The sequence below is a fragment of the Amphibalanus amphitrite genome, unplaced genomic scaffold (genome assembly GCF_019059575.1).
Source record: "Amphibalanus amphitrite isolate SeventyFive unplaced genomic scaffold, NRLGWU_Aamphi_draft 000677F_arrow, whole genome shotgun sequence".
NCBI classification, from domain to species: domain Eukaryota; kingdom Metazoa; phylum Arthropoda; class Thecostraca; order Balanomorpha; family Balanidae; genus Amphibalanus; species Amphibalanus amphitrite.
This window is the reverse complement of record NW_024882171.1, coordinates 268187-284268: the sequence shown is the minus strand read 5'-3', so window position 1 is coordinate 284268 and position 16082 is coordinate 268187. Positions and strand designations below refer to the sequence as shown.

General features: G+C 59.1%; 1 protein-coding gene across 1 annotated transcript in view; it reads right to left on the bottom strand.

Annotated features, from left to right (window-relative positions):
* Window positions 1–16082, bottom strand: part of LOC122364444 (mucin-17-like) — a 31024-nt gene that overhangs the window by 1060 nt on the left and 13882 nt on the right. The window contains exons 9-12 of the mRNA XM_043334806.1: window positions 13848–15773; window positions 8782–13584; window positions 8303–8536; window positions 168–8055 (exon numbers count right to left, since the gene is read on the bottom strand). Of these exons, the coding sequence (XP_043190741.1) occupies window positions 168–8055; window positions 8303–8536; window positions 8782–13584; window positions 13848–15773 (14851 nt within the window). The remainder of the gene's footprint in view (window positions 1–167; window positions 8056–8302; window positions 8537–8781; window positions 13585–13847; window positions 15774–16082) is intronic.

Below are 16082 nucleotides of genomic sequence, written 5' to 3'. Positions count from 1 at the left end.
CGCTCATTTATATCTGTGTGAATTATTATTAACGGAGTGATGATACAAATAGCTTATTTTGCTACCGCAAAATGTTAATTGATCATCCCATTATCTGCTAAGGTGCCTCCCAAGGTGGTACTGGCACACCATCCCCATTCCCCAGCCCGCTCGACGCCGCTGCTCACCTGCACTCGAGGCAGGGTCCTGACGCGGCCTCCACCACCTGGCCGACCTGGTAGAACACGCCCTGGATCTCGCAGCCCTGCACCTCGAACTGAGGCTCGGGCGGCGGGGTGCGCTCCGTGGTCGTCGCCGGTAGAGACAGCTTGTAGGCGTTCTCCTCGACGGCGCACTCGTAGCGCGGGCAGCAGAAGCCGTCGATGGGCTGCTCGATGCAGCCGGCCACCGGCGGCGGACACGACTGCTGCAGGCAGATGATGTCGCCGCGGAAGCAGAAGCAGAAGTCGCACGGGTTGTCGCGCGGGATCTGCTGCGCCGAGACGTACACCTTGCCGTCAAACAGACAGGCGCCCGGGCCTAAGAAGACGTTGGTCGTCTGCGTTGAGGATGTGGAGGTGGACGTTGACGTGGAGGCGTTCTGACCGGCGCCGGGGACGTATCCGCCGGTAGCCGGCACCCCGGTGTCGTACCCGGACCCTGAGCCGGATGAGGTGTCAGGAACGGCAACAGGTGCCTCCGTGGTGGTCGTGGTGGTGGTCGTGGTGTTAACCTCTTCGCTTGGGTCGGCAGCGACCTGAGTGCCGTCCACAGGAGCAGTGACCTCTTCGTCGGTGATGTCAGAAGTGCTGTCGATGGCCTCTTGGCCGCCGTGCTCGAGCATGTCGATCACTTCGTCCGTGACGGAGATCATCTGAGAGCCTCCTCCAACACCGGCCGCCATCAGCGTGGCGAGCACAGCTGGGTCGCCGCTCTTCGCCACCGAGGTGGTGTTCTTGCCATCAGGTCCGGTGATTGTTGTGACGATGATGGTGGCTGAGGTGTCCGGAATGGTAGCGCCGTTGTTGTAACCGGTAATTTCGGCCGGCAGAGCGGGACGGATGCCCTTCGAGGTCGTGGTGGCCGTCTTGGTCGTGTTCTTGCCGTCAGGATACATGACGAAGGTCTCCACCACCGTGACGGTGGTGATAAGCGTCACGTAGCCGGAGGCGCTGTCTCCCGGCTGGGTGACGCTGCTGACCGTGCTGGTGGTTGTCTCAACGACAGTCAGGCCGGGAATGAACTCCAGACCGCCCTCGCCAGTAGTGGTCGTGGTGCTGGAGGTTTCAGTTCCAGTCTGGCCGATGCCTTCTCCTCCAGTGGTAGTCGAAGTTCCAGTCCCAGCCACTTCCTCTGAGACGGCAGCATCAGCTCCATCAGCCTGAGCGATCTCGGTACCAGTCTGGGGAACACCTCCGTCAGCAACGACACCCTGGGTGCCAACCACGCCGATGCCCTGAGCCATCATCATCATCAGAACATCAGGGTTTCCGCTCTTCTCGACCGAGGTGGTGTTCTTGCCATCAGGGCCAGTGACAGTGGTCACCACGATGGTGGCGGAGGTGTCAGGGATGACATAGCCGGCGTTCACCTTGATGATTTCGGCAGGCAGAGCCGGGCGGATTCCCTTGGAGGTGGTGGTGGCTGTGGTGGAAGTGTTCTTGCCGTTCGGATACATCACGAAGGTGTTGACGACCGTGACGGTGGTGATAAGAGTGACGTAGCCAGAGGCGCTGTCTCCCGGCTGGGTGACCGTGTTGATAGTGGTAGTGGTCGTCACAACCACCCTGAGACCCGGAATGACGACCAGACCACTTTCGGTGGTTGTGGTAGTCGTGGTCGTGGAACCGTCAGTTCCAGAAGTCTCCGAGCTTGTCTGCGTTTCGCTGCCGTCAGCCGCAGGAACCACGCCAGCGCCAGCTCCGATGCCCTGAGCAAGCATCATAGCCAGGACGTCGGGGTCGCCGCTGGACTGGCTAGAGGTGGTGTTCTTGCCGTCGTCTCCGGTGACAGTGGTGACCACAATGGTGGCAGAAGTGTCGGGAATAGTAGCGCCGTTGTTGTAACCGGTAATTTCGGCCGGCAGAGCGGGACGAATGCCCTTGGAGGTCGTGGTGGCCGTCTTGGTCGTATTCTTGCCGTCAGGATACATGACGAAGGTCTCCACCACTGTGACGGTGGTGATAAGTGTCACGTAGCCAGAGGCGCTGTCTCCCGGCTGGGTGACGCTGCTGACCGTGCTGGTGGTTGTCTCAACGACAGTCAGGCCGGGGATCACAACAAAGCCTCCATCGACTGTAGAGGTCTCGGTATCGGTGCTCGTGGTGGTGGTTGTCGAATCCCCTGGGCACGAAGCGCCGGAGCAAGGCACGGCCTCACCGGTGGTAACATCTGTGGTAGTGGTGGTCGTGGTATCCGCTCCATCGGCCTGAGAAGTCTCTGTACCGGTCACAGGCTCACTGCCGTCAGCCACGACACCCTCGGTACCGACTACGCCGATGCCTTGAGCCATCATCATCATCAGAACATCAGGGTGTCCGCTCTTCTCGACCGAGGTGGTGTTCTTGCCATCGGGGCCAGTGACGGTGGTGACAACGATGGTAGCAGAGGTATCTGGGATGGTAGCACCGTTGTTGTAACCGCTAATTTCGGCCGGCAGAGCGGGACGGATGCCCTTGGAGGTCGTGGTGGCCGTCTTGGTCGTGTTCTTGCCGTCAGGATACATGACGAAGGTCTCCACCACTGTGACGGTGGTGATAAGTGTCACGTAGCCGGAGGCGCTGTCTCCCGGCTGGGTAACGCTGCTGACCGTGCTGGTGGTTGTCTCAACGACAGTCAGGCCGGGGATCACAACAAAGCCTCCATCGACCGTAGAGGTCTCGGTATCGGTGGTCGTGGTGGTGGTTGTCGAAGCTCCTGGGCACGAAGCGCCGGAGCAAGGCAGAGCCTCACCGGTGGTAACGTCTGTGGTAGTGGTGGTGCTGGTTGCGTCGGTTCCATCGGTCTGAGAAGTCTCTGTGCCGGTCACAGGCTCACTGCCGTCAGCCGCTACACCCTCAGTGCCGACTACGCCGATGCCCTGAGCCATCATCATCATCAGAACATCAGGGTTTCCGCTCTTCTCGACCGAGGTGGTGTTCTTGCCATCGGGGCCAGTAACAGTGATGACCACAATGGTGGCAGAAGTGTCGGGGATCTTGATCCCGTTGTTGTAATCGACAATTTCGGTGGGCTGCGCAGGGCGGAAGCCGGTCGACTCCGACTGACTCGTGGTCGACTTATTCTGGCCGTCGGGATACATCACGAACGTGTTGACCACGGTGGTAGTGGAGATGACGGTGATGAAGTTTGCGATCGCGGCGCCCGGCTTAGTGACGGTATGCACGGTTGAGGTATAGGTCTCCACCACCCGAAGGCCTGGGATGATCACCAGGGTGATGGGACTCTGCGCAGTGGACGTCTCCGAGCCGGTGGTCGTGGTCGTAGTCGTGGTTGTGGTGGTAGGGTCGATCTCCTCGGCTCCTGGGCTAACCGTTTCAGTGGCGTCAGCCTCAGCGACGGTGGTGGACGGGCGACCTTCTCCAGAGACGGGATCAACTGACTCGGTTACCTCAGTGGTGGTTGTAGTGGTTGATGGCGGGCACTGAGCGCCGCTGCAGGGCACTTGCTCCTCCTCCGTGGTGGTCACCGTGACCGGTCTTACCGATCCGGTGTCAACACCGATTCCAGAAGCCATCATCATGGCAACGACGGCCGGGTCGCCGCTAGTCTCGGTGGTACTCGTGATCTCTCCGTTAGGACCGGTCACGCTAGTAACCACGATCGTACCCGACGAGTCGGGGGTCACGAAACCAGCATCCAGAGCGGCAATCTCGGACGGCGTGGCCGGTCGCGCCTCGGTGTTGGTCGTGGGCGCCGACGAGCCTGTAGCGTTCCGACCGTCAGGGTACATGACGAGTGTCTCGCTCACTGTGGTGGTGGAGAGAACGGTGATGTATCCGGTGACGCTCGGGCCCGGCTTGGTCTTGGAGCTCACGGTGGACGTGGTGGTTACAACGACCGTCGTGCCTGGGAACAGGATCAGCTGGTCGATGCTGACCGGCTTCGGCGAGCTGGTCTGTTCATCGGTGGTAGAAGTCGTGGTCGTCGTCGTGATGGGGCCCTCAGAACCAGGCTGACTATCGGGTCCTTCTGAGGTCTCTGATGTCACATCTGTAGTAGTGGTTGTTGGGTATCCGGGCACAGGCTGGGCATCAGGTCCCACAGAAGAATCTGAAGTGACCTCAGTTGTCGTGATAGAAGGATAAAGGGGACCTTGCTGGCTGTCAGATCCATCTGAAGTCTCCGATGTCACATCAGTGGTGGTAGTGGTGGTGGTTGGGCCGGTCTCGCCATCGGTAATACCAGCTTCGCCAACTTCTTGTGTGTCTGAACCCTCCATGACAGAAGAAGAGCTTTCTGGAGCTGGGGGCTTCTCTCCTTCCTGGGTTGAAACCACAACAACAGTGGGGGTCTCAGCGCCAGGAATGACGCCCGCGCTGGAGGGAGTCTCCTTACCAGCGTCAGCATCGACAGGCACCACTGAGTCCTCGCCGTCGACAGCAGGCTCTGTGGGTTTCTCACCCTCAGTCACGGGCTCAATGGGCTTATCCTCACCATCAGCAGCAGGCTCCGTGGGCTCGCTCACACCCTCGACAGCAGGCTCCGTGGGCTGGTCAACACCCTCAGCAGCAGGCTCAATGGGCTTGTCCTCACCATCAGCAGCAGGCTCCGTGGGCTCACTCACGCCCTCGACAGCAGGCTCCGTGGGCTGGTCATCACCCTCAGCAGCAGGTTCCGTGGGCTTGTCGTCACCCTCGGCAGCAGGCACCGTGGGTTTGTCGTCACCCTCAGCGGCAGGTTCCGTGGGCTTGTCGTCACCCTCGGCAGCAGGCACCGTGGGTTTGTCGTCACCCTCGGCAGCAGCCGCCGTGGGCTGGGCTTCGCCTTCGACAGTCTCTACACCAGATCCCTCTGGCAACGTGTCGCCATCCTGAGAAACCGCACCACTGCCCTCAGTCGTCAGTTCATCAGTAACCTCAGGTTCGTAACCAGTGACAGGCTCCGTAGGCTTGTCCTCGCCACCAGCAGCAGGCTCCGTGGGCTTGTCCTCGCCCTCGATAGCAGGCTCCACCGGCTGTTCAACACCCTCCACTGCAGGCTCGGTAGGCTTGTCCTCGCCATCAGCAGCAGGCTCAGGAGGCTGGTCAACACCCTCGATATCCTCTTCACCAGATCCCTCAGGCAGGTTGTCGCCATCCTGAGCAGCCGCACCACTGCCCTCGGTCGTCAGTTCATCAGTAACCTCAGGTTCGTAACCAGTGACAGGCTCCGTGGGCTTGTCCTCGCCCTCAGCAGCAGGCTCCGTGGGCTTGTCCTCGCCATCAGCAGCAGGCTCACTAGGCTGATCAACACCCTCGATAACCTCTTCAACAGATTCCTCAGGCAGGTTGTCGCCATCCTGAGCAGCCGCACCACTGCCCTCGGTCGTCAGTTCATCAGTAGCCTCAGGCTCGTAACCAGTGACAGGCTCCGTGGGCTTGTCCTCGCCCTCAGCATCAGGCTGCGTGGGCTGGTCCTCGCCATCAGCAGCAGTCTCAGTAGGTTTGTAATCACCCTCAGCAGCAGGCTCTGTGGGCTTGTCACCCTCAGCAGCAGGCTCCGTTGGCTTGTCCTCGCCCTCGGCAACAGGCTCCGTAGGCTTGTCCTCACCCTCGACAGCAGGCTCGGTGGGCTGGTCCACGCCTTCGACAACCTCTTCGCCAGATCCCTCAGTCATGTCATCATCATCCTGAGCAACTGCACCACTGCCTTCAGTCGTCGATTCATCAGTAACCTCAGGTTCGTAACCAGTGGCAGGCTGCGTGGGCTTGTCCTCGCCACCAGCGGCAGGCTCCGTGGGCTTTTCCTCGCCCTCGACAGCAGGATCCGTGGGCTGGTCACTACCCTCGACTGCAGGCTCGGTAGGCCTGTACTCGCCATCAGCAGCAGTTTCAGGAGGCTGGTCAACACCCTCGATAACCTCTTCACCAGATCCCTCAGGCAGGTTGTCGCCATCCTGAGCAGCCGCACCACTGCCCTCGGTCGTCAGTTCATCAGTAACCTCAGGTTCGTAACCAGTGACAGGCTCTGTGGGCTTGTCCTCGCCATCAGCAGCAGGCTCAGTAGGGTTGTCACCCTCAGCACCAGGCTCCGTGGGCTTGTCCTCGCCCTCGGCAACAGACTCCGTAGGCTTGTCCTCACCCTCGACAGCCGGCTCCGTGGGCTGGTCGACGCCCTCGACATCCTCCTCACCAGATCCCTCGGGCAAGGTATCGCCATCCTGAGCAACCGCACCACTGCCCTCAGTCGTCAGTTCATCAGTAGCCTCAGGTTCGTAACCTGTGTCCAGCTCCGTTGGCTTGTCCTCGCCATCAGCAGCAGGTTGCGTAGGCTTTTCCTCACCCTCGACAGCAGGCTCGGTGGGCTTGTCCTCGCCATCAGCAGCAGGCTCCGTGGGCTGGTCCACGCCCTCGATAACCTCTTCACCAGATCCCTGAGGCAGGTTGTCGCCATCCTGAGCAGCGGCACCACTGCCGTCGGTCGTCAGTTCATCAGTAACCTCAGGTTCGTAACCAGTGACAGGCGCCGTGGGCTTGTCCTCGCCCTCAGCAGCAGGCTGCGTGGGCTGGTCCTCGCCATCAGCAGCAGGCTCAGTAGGCTTGTCACCCTCAGCAGCAGGCTCTGTGGGCTTGTCACCCTCAGCAGCAGGCTCCGTGGGCTTGTCCTCGCCCTCGGCAACAGGCTCCGTAGGCTTGTCCTCACCCTCGACAGCAGGCTCGGTGGGCTGGTCCACGCCTTCGACGACCTCTTCGCCAGATCCCTCGGTCAAGTCGTCGTCATCCTGAGCAACTGCACCACTGCCTTCAGTCGTCAGTTCATCAGTAACCTCAGGTTCGCCACCAGTGGCAGGTTCCGTTGGCTTATCCTCCTCATCAGCAGCTGGCTCAGTGGGCTTGTCATCGCCCTCGACAGCAGGCTCGGCAGGCTTGTCCTCGCCCTCGACAGCAGGCTCTGTGGACTGGTCACCACCCTCGACTGCAGGCTCGGTGGGCTTGTCCTCGCCATCAGCAGCAGGCTCAGTAGGCTGGTCAACACCCTCGACAACCTCCTCACCAGATCCCTCGGGCAAGGCATCGCCATCCTGAGCAGCCGCACCGCTGCCCTCGGTCGTCAGTTCATCATTAACCTCAGGTTCGTAACCAGTGACAGGTTCCGTGGGCTTGTCCTCGCCCTCAGCAGCAGGCTGCGTGGGCTGGTCCTCGCCATCAGCAGCAGGCTCCGTGGGCTTGTCTTCACCCTCGACAGCAGGCTCTGTAGACTGGTCCTCACCCTCAGCAACTGGCTCTGGTTCCTGGGAAACACCTTCGACAACCTCTTCACCAGATCCCTCTGGCAAGGTGTCACCATCCTGAGCAGCTGCACCACTGCCCTCAGTCGTCAGCTCATCAGTAACCTCAGGCTCGTAACCAGTGACTGGCTCTGTGGGTTTGTCATCTCCATCAGAAGCAGACACTGTGGGGTTGTCCTCACCGTCAACAGCAGGCTCTGTGGGCTCCTCGCCCTGGACAGCGGACTCGATTGGTCTGTCCTCAACATCAACAGCAGAATCTGTGGACATATCTTGTTCCTCCGGCACAGGTGCTTCACCGGCTACGGAACCCTCAGTCGGTTTAGTGTCCTCCTCATTGCTGGGTAGGACAGCCTCTTCGGTGGACTCTCCACTTCCTTCGGGATCGCCACTGGCATCTTCAGAAGGCTGTTGGCCAGAGGGCGTTGGGTATCCTCCCTCCTGTACGCCGCTGGTAGCTGCGGTGTTTTCCTGTTGCTCGTCAGTCGGTACTTCTGTGGTGCCCTCGGCCTGGTCGGTGGTCTCCGTGGTTACTCCGACTATGGCGCCACCTGGTCTCTCGGTTGTCACCACCACAGAGCCGGCCTCATCAATCGTCGGAGGAACCTCGGTGGTCGTCAGGTTCAGCGTCTGCAGGACGGAGATGTCTGGAACGACAGAACGACTCGGTCACAACAAGAATATGATATGGGAGATGATTTTTTAACGCTAGATGTCAAACAGAGTTCTTAAGTTGGATTGCTCTCAGTGATAGGGTTTTATGGTTTTGTGCATGTAACTATGGTTAAGCATAGAGACAACTGTCACTTGATTTAATCACAAAGTCACATTATGACATCATTAGTAAAAATAAGTCAACTCATTTCTGTTTCCCAATTTCAAATAATTACTTACCGCAAGAGTACTCGGAAGCGCAGCACTGGCCGTCCTTGGCTGGCAGCGGTCTGCAGTCCATGCCTTCCAGCTCGGCAGGTACGCGGCACACTTCAGTGGCGCAGACCACCTCGCCGCTCAGGCACAGACAGTACTTGCACACATCCGGGTGCGGGATGACGGCGCCCTCGTCATGAATCTCGCCGTCCAGGTAGCACTGGAGGGTGACCGGCCCAGGCGTGGTCGAACCCGCATCTGCAATTGAAAAGGGACAGTCAACTTATAAGAATCTTGTGACTTCAGTGTCTTTACTTATGGTCATGATATAACTACCATTGGGACAAAAATCTGATGATATTTAAACGCAGGTTTTTCCAATATGGTGATCGGCGTTTCCACACATAAAACGTTTTCAAAAGAAAGAAATGTACGTTTATCTTAACAGAAGAAGATATGCCGCGACAAGCTCATTACCTAACTGGTGAGAAAGCATCACTTACCACAGTCGTAGGCAGGGCAGCAGGCTCCCTGGGTGTAGTACGGCCTGCAGTTGCCCTCCGGCGCCACCGGGCAGCGGCGAGTCTCGCACTGAACCACGGAGTTGGAGCAGTTGCAGCTGATCTGACACCGGCTGGTAGTGGGCACCGAGTCGCCCGAGCCGTACGACACTCCGTCGATCAGACAGGAGCCCTCGCCGGGCACTCCGGGACCGTCGACCTTGTCTTCGGCCATCGTCTGACTGTCGCTCTCCGGGGGACTAGGCTGTGGTGTCTCGGGGAATACGGCCGTCATCTGCTCGACGGGCGTCGAGTCGGTCGGCTCGGCACCCGGAGCGGGAGTCTCCGGCTCGAGGGAGTCACTGCTGCCATCAGTGACAGGAGTAGAGGTGGTTCCATCAGCTTCAGGATAGGTCTGAGTGTCAGTGGTTGGCTCAGCAGGACTTGCTACACCATCAGCAGCAGGATCCGTTGGCTTGTCCTCACCCTCGACAGCAGGCTCCGTGGGCTGGTCCACGCCCTCGACAACCTCTTCACCAGATCCCTCGGGCAAGGTATCGCCATCCTGAACAGCAGCACCGCTGCCCTCAGTCGTCAGGTCATCAGTAACGTCAGGTTCGTAACCAGTGGCAGGCTCCGTTGGCTTGTCCTCGCCATCCGCAGCTGGCTCAGTGGGCTTGTCCTCGCCCTCGACAGCAGGCTCCGCAGGCTTGTCCTCACCCTCGACAGCAGGCTCCGTGGGCTGGTCTACGCCCTCGATAACCTCTTCACCAGATCCCTCGGGCAAGGTGTCACCATCCTGAACAACTGCACCGCTGCCCTCAGGCGTCAGATCATCAGTAACGTCAGGTTCGTAGCCAGTGGCAGGCTCTGTTGGCTTGTCCTCGCCATCAGCAGCTGGCTCAGTGGGCTTGTCCTCGCCCTCGACAGCAGGCTCGGCAGGCTTGTCCTCACCCTCGACAGCAGGCTCCGTGGGCTGGTCTACGCCCTCGGAAACCTCTTCACCGGATCCCTCGGTCAAGTCGTCGCCATCCTGGGCAACCGCACCACTGCCCTCAGTTGTCAGTTCATCAGTAACTTCAGGCTCGTAACCAGTGGCCGGCTCCGTTGGCTTGTCCTCGCCATCAGCAGCTGGCTCAGTGGGCTTGTCGTCGCCCTCGACAGCAGGCTCCGTTGGCTTGTCGTCACCCTCGACAGCAGGCTCTGTGGGCTTGTCTTCACCCTCGACAGCAGGCTTCGTGGGCTGGTCCACGCCCTCGACAACCTCTTCACCAGATCCCTCGGGCAAGGTATCGCCATCCTGAACAACAGCACCGCTGCCCTCAGTCGTCAGATCATCAGTAACGTCAGGTTCGTAACCAGTGGCAGGCTCCGTTGGCTTGTCCTCGCCATCAGCAGCTGGCTCAGTGGGCTTGTCGTCGCCCTCGACAGCTGGCTCCGTTGGCTTGTCCTCACCCTCGACAGCAGGCTTCGTGGGCTGGTCCACGCCCTCGACAACCTCTTCACCAGATCCCTCGGGCAAGGTATCGCCATCCTGAACAACAGCACCGCTGCCCTCAGTCGTCAGATTATCGGTAACGTCAGGTTCGTAACCAGTGGCAGGCTCCGTTGGCTTGTCCTCGCCATCAGCAGCTGGCTCAGTGGGCTTGTCGTCGCCCTCGACAGCTGGCTCCGTTGGCTTGTCTTCACCCTCGACAGCAGGCTCCTTGGGCTGGTCCACGCCCTCGACAACCTCTTCACCAGATCCCTCGGGCAAGGTATCGCCATCCTGAACAACAGCACCGCTGCCCTCCGTCGTCAGATCATCAGTAACGTCAGGTTCGTAACCAGTGGCAGGCTCCGTTGGCTTGTCCTCGCCATCAGCAGCTGGCTCAGTGGGCTTGTTGTCGCCCTCGACAGCTGGCTCCGTTGGCTTGTCCTCACCCTCGGCAGCAGGCTCCGTGGGCTGGTCGACGCCCTCGACAGCCTCTTCACCAGATCCCTCAGGCAAGGTATCGCCATCCTGAACAACAGCACCGCTGCCCTCAGCCGTCAGGTCATCAGTAACTTCAGGTTCGTAACCAGTGGCAGGCTCCTTTGGCTGGTCCTCGCCATCAGCAGCTGGCTCCGTGGGCTTGTCCTCACCCTCGACAGCAGGCTCCGTGGGCTTGTCCTCGCCCTCGACAGCAGGCTCGGCAGGCTTGTCCTCACCCTCGACAGCAGGCTCCGTGGGCTGGTCTACGCCCTCGGCAACCTCTTCACCGGATCCCTCCGTCAAGTCGTCTCCATCCTGAGCAACCGCACCACTGCCCTCAGTCGTCAGCCCGTCAGAAACCTCAGGTTCATAACCAGTGGTAGGCTCCGTTGGCTTGTCTTCGCCCTCGACCGCCGGCTCCTTGGGCTTGTCCTCACCCTCGGCAGCAGGCTCCGCTGGCTTGTCCTCGCCCTCCACCGCAGGCTCCGTGGGCTTGTTCTCACCCTCGACAACAGGCTCCGTGGGCTGGTCAGCTCCCTCGAAAACCTCGTCACCAGACCCCTCAGGCAAGGTATCGTCATTCTGAGCTACTGCACCACTGCCCTCGGTCGTCTGTTCATCAGTCACTTCAGGTATGTAATCAGTGGCAGGCTCCGTAGGTTTATCTTCGCCCTCAGCAGCAGGCTCCGTGGGCTTGTCCTCGCCCTCGACTGTAGGCTCGGTTGGTTCGTCATCGCCATCAGCAGCAGGCTTAGTGGGCTTATCCTCACCCTGGGCAGCAAGCTCCGTGGGCTGGTCGACACCTTCGATGACCTCTTCACCAGATCCTTCGGTCAAATCTTCACCATCCTGAATGATCGCTCCACTTCCCTCAGTCGTCAGCTCATCAGTACCCTCGGGCTCGTAACCAGCGGCAGGCTCCGTTGGCTTATCATCACCCTCTTCAGTGGGCTCCGTGATGCCATCGTCAGTGCCGGTTCCAGTGATAGCTGACTCCGGAGACTGATCGTCAGGGATGGTGACGACTGAATCGCCGTCACCAGTTGTAGGCTGAGTGCCCGCATCCTGCTCGGCACCTGGTGCCAGATCTCCTGACCCCTCGATAGCTTCAGTAGTTTCGTCGTTGATGGGCTTTTCCTGTCCATCTGTCTGCTCCTCTGGCTGCCCAGACCCTTCGACCATGTCTGTGACTGGCGCAGCTTCGTCGTCCGTGCTCCCTTGTGGTTTCTCATCTACCTCAACGCTGACCGGTTGACTGCCATCAATGGGGAAAAGCTGATCTCCGGAGGAATCCGGATCACTGTCGCCGGATCCGAGTCCAAGCTCATCGCTGAGCGCGTCGATCAGGTCCTCCTCGATGGTGCTACTTGGTGCGTTGGTAGGGTAGTTGGAGTCTGTCGCCTGACTAGGTGTCGTCTCAGCTTCACCATTAGCGGCTGTGCTGGGGCTCTCGGTGGTTGTAGCTGTAGGCTGCTCAGAGATCTCGACCTCGTCAGGATTGGTGCCAGCGTCTTGCGGGGTGTCCTCGTCATTGCCAGATCCCTCAATGGTGGCATCGCTTCCAGGCGCCTGGCCGTCGGAAGGCAAGGGATACACGGTTTCTTCTGACGAGGGCTCACCAACAGAGGCTGGGTCCTGCTCAGATCCCGGAGCCTGGGGCTGTTCCATGCCTGATCCCTCAACAGGAGCGTCAGCTTCAGGCATTTGGCTGTCCACAGGTACGATAGTCTCACCTTCGCCAGGTGTAGGCACATCGACAATATCCTGATCCTGTTCTGATCCAGGAACCAGTGATTCTTCGGCGCCAGATCCCTCGACAGGAGAGGCTTCGTCATCAGTGCCAGGGATCAAATTTGGTTCTCCAGGATATTGGTCTACCTGCGCTGCAGTATCTGTAACGGGCTCCTTGTCATCTTCAGGAGGAATCATCTCACCATCTCCGGAGGCCTCGATAGCTGTCGCGTCCGGCTGAGTTTCAGGAGTGGAAATGCTTCCCGTCGGCTTGTCACTATCCAGCTCATTTCCGGCTCCAGCCACCTGGTCGAATTCGGAGTCAGGTTGCGGAGAAATATCAATGGCTCCCTCGATAGTCTCCGAGGCTGGCTCCACGCTGTCCTGTTCTCCAGAGCCCTCAGGGAGAACAACTGGGGATGCAGGCTCTTCGGGGTTTTCAGCTTCATCCTGAGTGCCGGAGCCTTCAGGCTCAGCAGTGTCTGGATCGACGACATCAACTGTGTCGTCAGCTGCTTCGCCGGTCTCAGAGCCAGGAGCATCCTGTCCACTGGGTTTCTCCGTCTCCGCGGGAGCAGGTGCTCCAGAGCCATCCATTAGGGGCTCCTCTGGAGTCTGCATATCAGTGCCAGGAGTTGAAGCCTCGTCCGTGGTACCTTGATCACCAGAACCCTCGGGGTCAAACAGACCAGGGAATATAGCATCATCCACATCATCTGTTTGTCCCGAACCTGGTGTCATAGCAGTATCTTCTCCAGAACCCTCGGGCTCTGACGGATCCGAGTCTGTCACAGTGACATACTCAGGGGTGCTACCGCCCTCTTCCGTAACAGGTGCAGGCTCTTGGCCATCTTCGGATGGCTTCTCATCGGGTGCAGATCCGTCGTCACTGGTTCCAGAGCCTTCCACCTGAGGCTCGCTCTCAGCGCCGGGTGAATCGGTGACCGTGTCTGGCTGGATGGCAGGGGATGCGGGGGCCTCGGTCGTTCCGGTGCTGGGATCCTGCTCCGGCTGGTAGGAGTCACCGCCAGTCGGTTTGACCTCATCAACCTCCGGGGCGTCGACGGTCGTTTGCGATTCGGCTTCAGGCACCGCAGCGGCGGGAGTGTCCGTGGACACAACTGAAAGCAGAGACCAATGCTGTCAATAACAATGCTTCAGCACAAGCACCTTTACAACCTTTAAAACAACACCTTTACAATACGTCATAACAACATTTCGCTTTGAATTCCCAGTAGTGGTTTCACTTTCTTAGAAATAGAATAAAAATAAAAATGAACTTGCATAATAATGATCGTAATAGAACAAGAACAGCACTAAATGAAGATCATTTTTAGCTTGTAGAGGGATAATCAATGTCTTCAAATTTTCCACTGCATCTCACCTTCGACGGTAGGGCCATCTTCCTTATCTTCTGCGTCGGTCTGGTCGACCTGGTCGCCTTCCTCAGGCTGCTCAGTGGTGATGCCGGTTGGTCCCGGCAGCGGCGCGGAGGGAGGACCACCCGGGATGTATCCGCCAGCCTCAGTCGCGGCGATCAGATCGTCACCGGAGCCCTCCTCTTCACCAACCTCTGTGGTCTGATCCGTAGGCTTGGCGGTCTCCGGAGCCTGTTCCTCCTCGGTGCCGGTGGGAACATCTGTGGGGTCAGTGACTCCATCCTCTGGAGTAGCAGCGTCGGGGATCTCCACTGCCGAAGGCTCGTTCACCTCGGCGCCGGGGGTGGCTGCCTCGTCGGCGTCGGGCACAGGCTTGTCAGTGGACTCAATGCTAGGAGTGTCACCTGGCGCGAGACCAGAAGACTCCTCGACCTCATCGTCGCCAGTGATGTCGGCAGCATCGTCAACAGCTCCAGACGCCTCTTCTGCAGTATCTATCACAGGAACTTCAGCGTCAGGCGCCTCGGCGGTCCCCTCGTCTGTGATAACCTGGTCTGGAGAATCGGCATCAGATACCTGACCAGAAGCCTCCGCGGTGATCTGGCTGTCCGGGGCACCATCTTCGGTGCCATCATCAACAGGCTTCTGCGGCTCTTCATCCTCAGGAGTAGCAGCATCCGGGGCGTCGCCAGAAGCCTCTTCAATGATGCCACCGTCAGGGGACGTTTCATCGGGAACTTCGGGCGTGGTGACACCCTCAACTCCGTCCTGAGCTGATTCACTGCCGGCCGTCTCCCCAGCAGGCTCTGCAGTCTCCGGCTCGGTTGGGTAAGTACCTGGAGCGACAGTGTCATCAGTGTCTGGCTTGGTCGCGTCATCTCCACTTCCTTCAACCGGTTCAGGTTCCGTTGGCTCTCCCTCGGTCACCTCGGTTTCGGGGATGGTCACTACTGCTGGGCCTTCAGCTACTGCCTCCTCTCCGGCAGCGTCAGCGATGCCAGAGCCTTCAGGCTCGACTGCCTCTTCGGCCCCCGGTGCAGGCTCTGCAGGATCCTGACCCGGAGCTGTGACGGGTGCAACAGGCTCTTCGCCCTCTCCTTGTCCCAGGACTTCATCAACCTCGGTTACTTCATCTTCAGTGGGACCGTTACCGCTGGCCTCCGGAACTTCGACAGCCACTTCATCAGGTTCTGCCGGAGTGTCGTCGTCGCCGACCACATCTCCACTGCCTTCAGGTCCAGGAACTGTCTCCGGGAGTTCGACAATCACATCGCCAGGTTTAATGGGAGAAACGTCATCATCAGCTGCCTCACCGCTTCCTTCAGCTCCAGGGGCATTTTCGGGGACCTCAGCAGTCTCATCACCAGGTCCTACCTGAGAGTCTTCGTCACTGGTGACTTCGCCGCTGCCTTCAGGTCCAGGGACCGTCTCAGGGATCTCGACGATCACGTCGCCAGGCTTAATGGGCGAAACCTCGTCATCAGTTACGTCACCGCTGCCATCAACAGGACCCTGGGGCTCCTGGCCGGACTCTCCGGTCTCGGAAGGAGTCTCCCCGTCGAGGATCTGGACTTCGGTCGGTTCCTGGCCATCAGACGCGGGCTGCTCACCGCTAGACTCGACTTCGTCGTCGGTAGCTGGCGAGTCATCCTCCGTTGCGGCCGGCTGAACGGGCTCGTACCCCTCCTGGGGAGTTGGAGTCACTGTGTAACCGTCAGTGGAAGCTGCGGTAGTCGTATCGATAGCGGCGGAAGTAGTGCCATCTGCAGGTTCAGCAGTGGTCCCATCTGCAGGCGCAGTAGTGGTGCCATCTGCTGCCGGGTCGGTTGTCTCAGCGCCCGGAGCAGCCTCACCGACGGTGCTGCCCTCTTCAGGTTTCACTGGTGCTGTCTGGTCGCCGATGGCAGGCACGAAACTTTCTTCCGCACCACCTGACAACAGAAAACAGCCATCAGACGTGTGACAAATGATTGCATATGAACGCTAAGCATGCTAGATGCGCAGGGATGGTGACCTTCTCATAATCATCATGAAAGTTATAGTCTATGTTTTTAGTGCGGCTTTTTTAATGGTTGGTGAGAACAGTTATTATTTGTTTATCTGCATTTGAATGTCATGGTTCAAAAGCTTGCAATTTATGTCAAATGTCGCTCGACGCTCATAATGCGCCAGAGTAACAATGACCTTAAAATGATCTCAATGTATTCATGTTACCACGAAATCCATGCACTCTGCTCCAT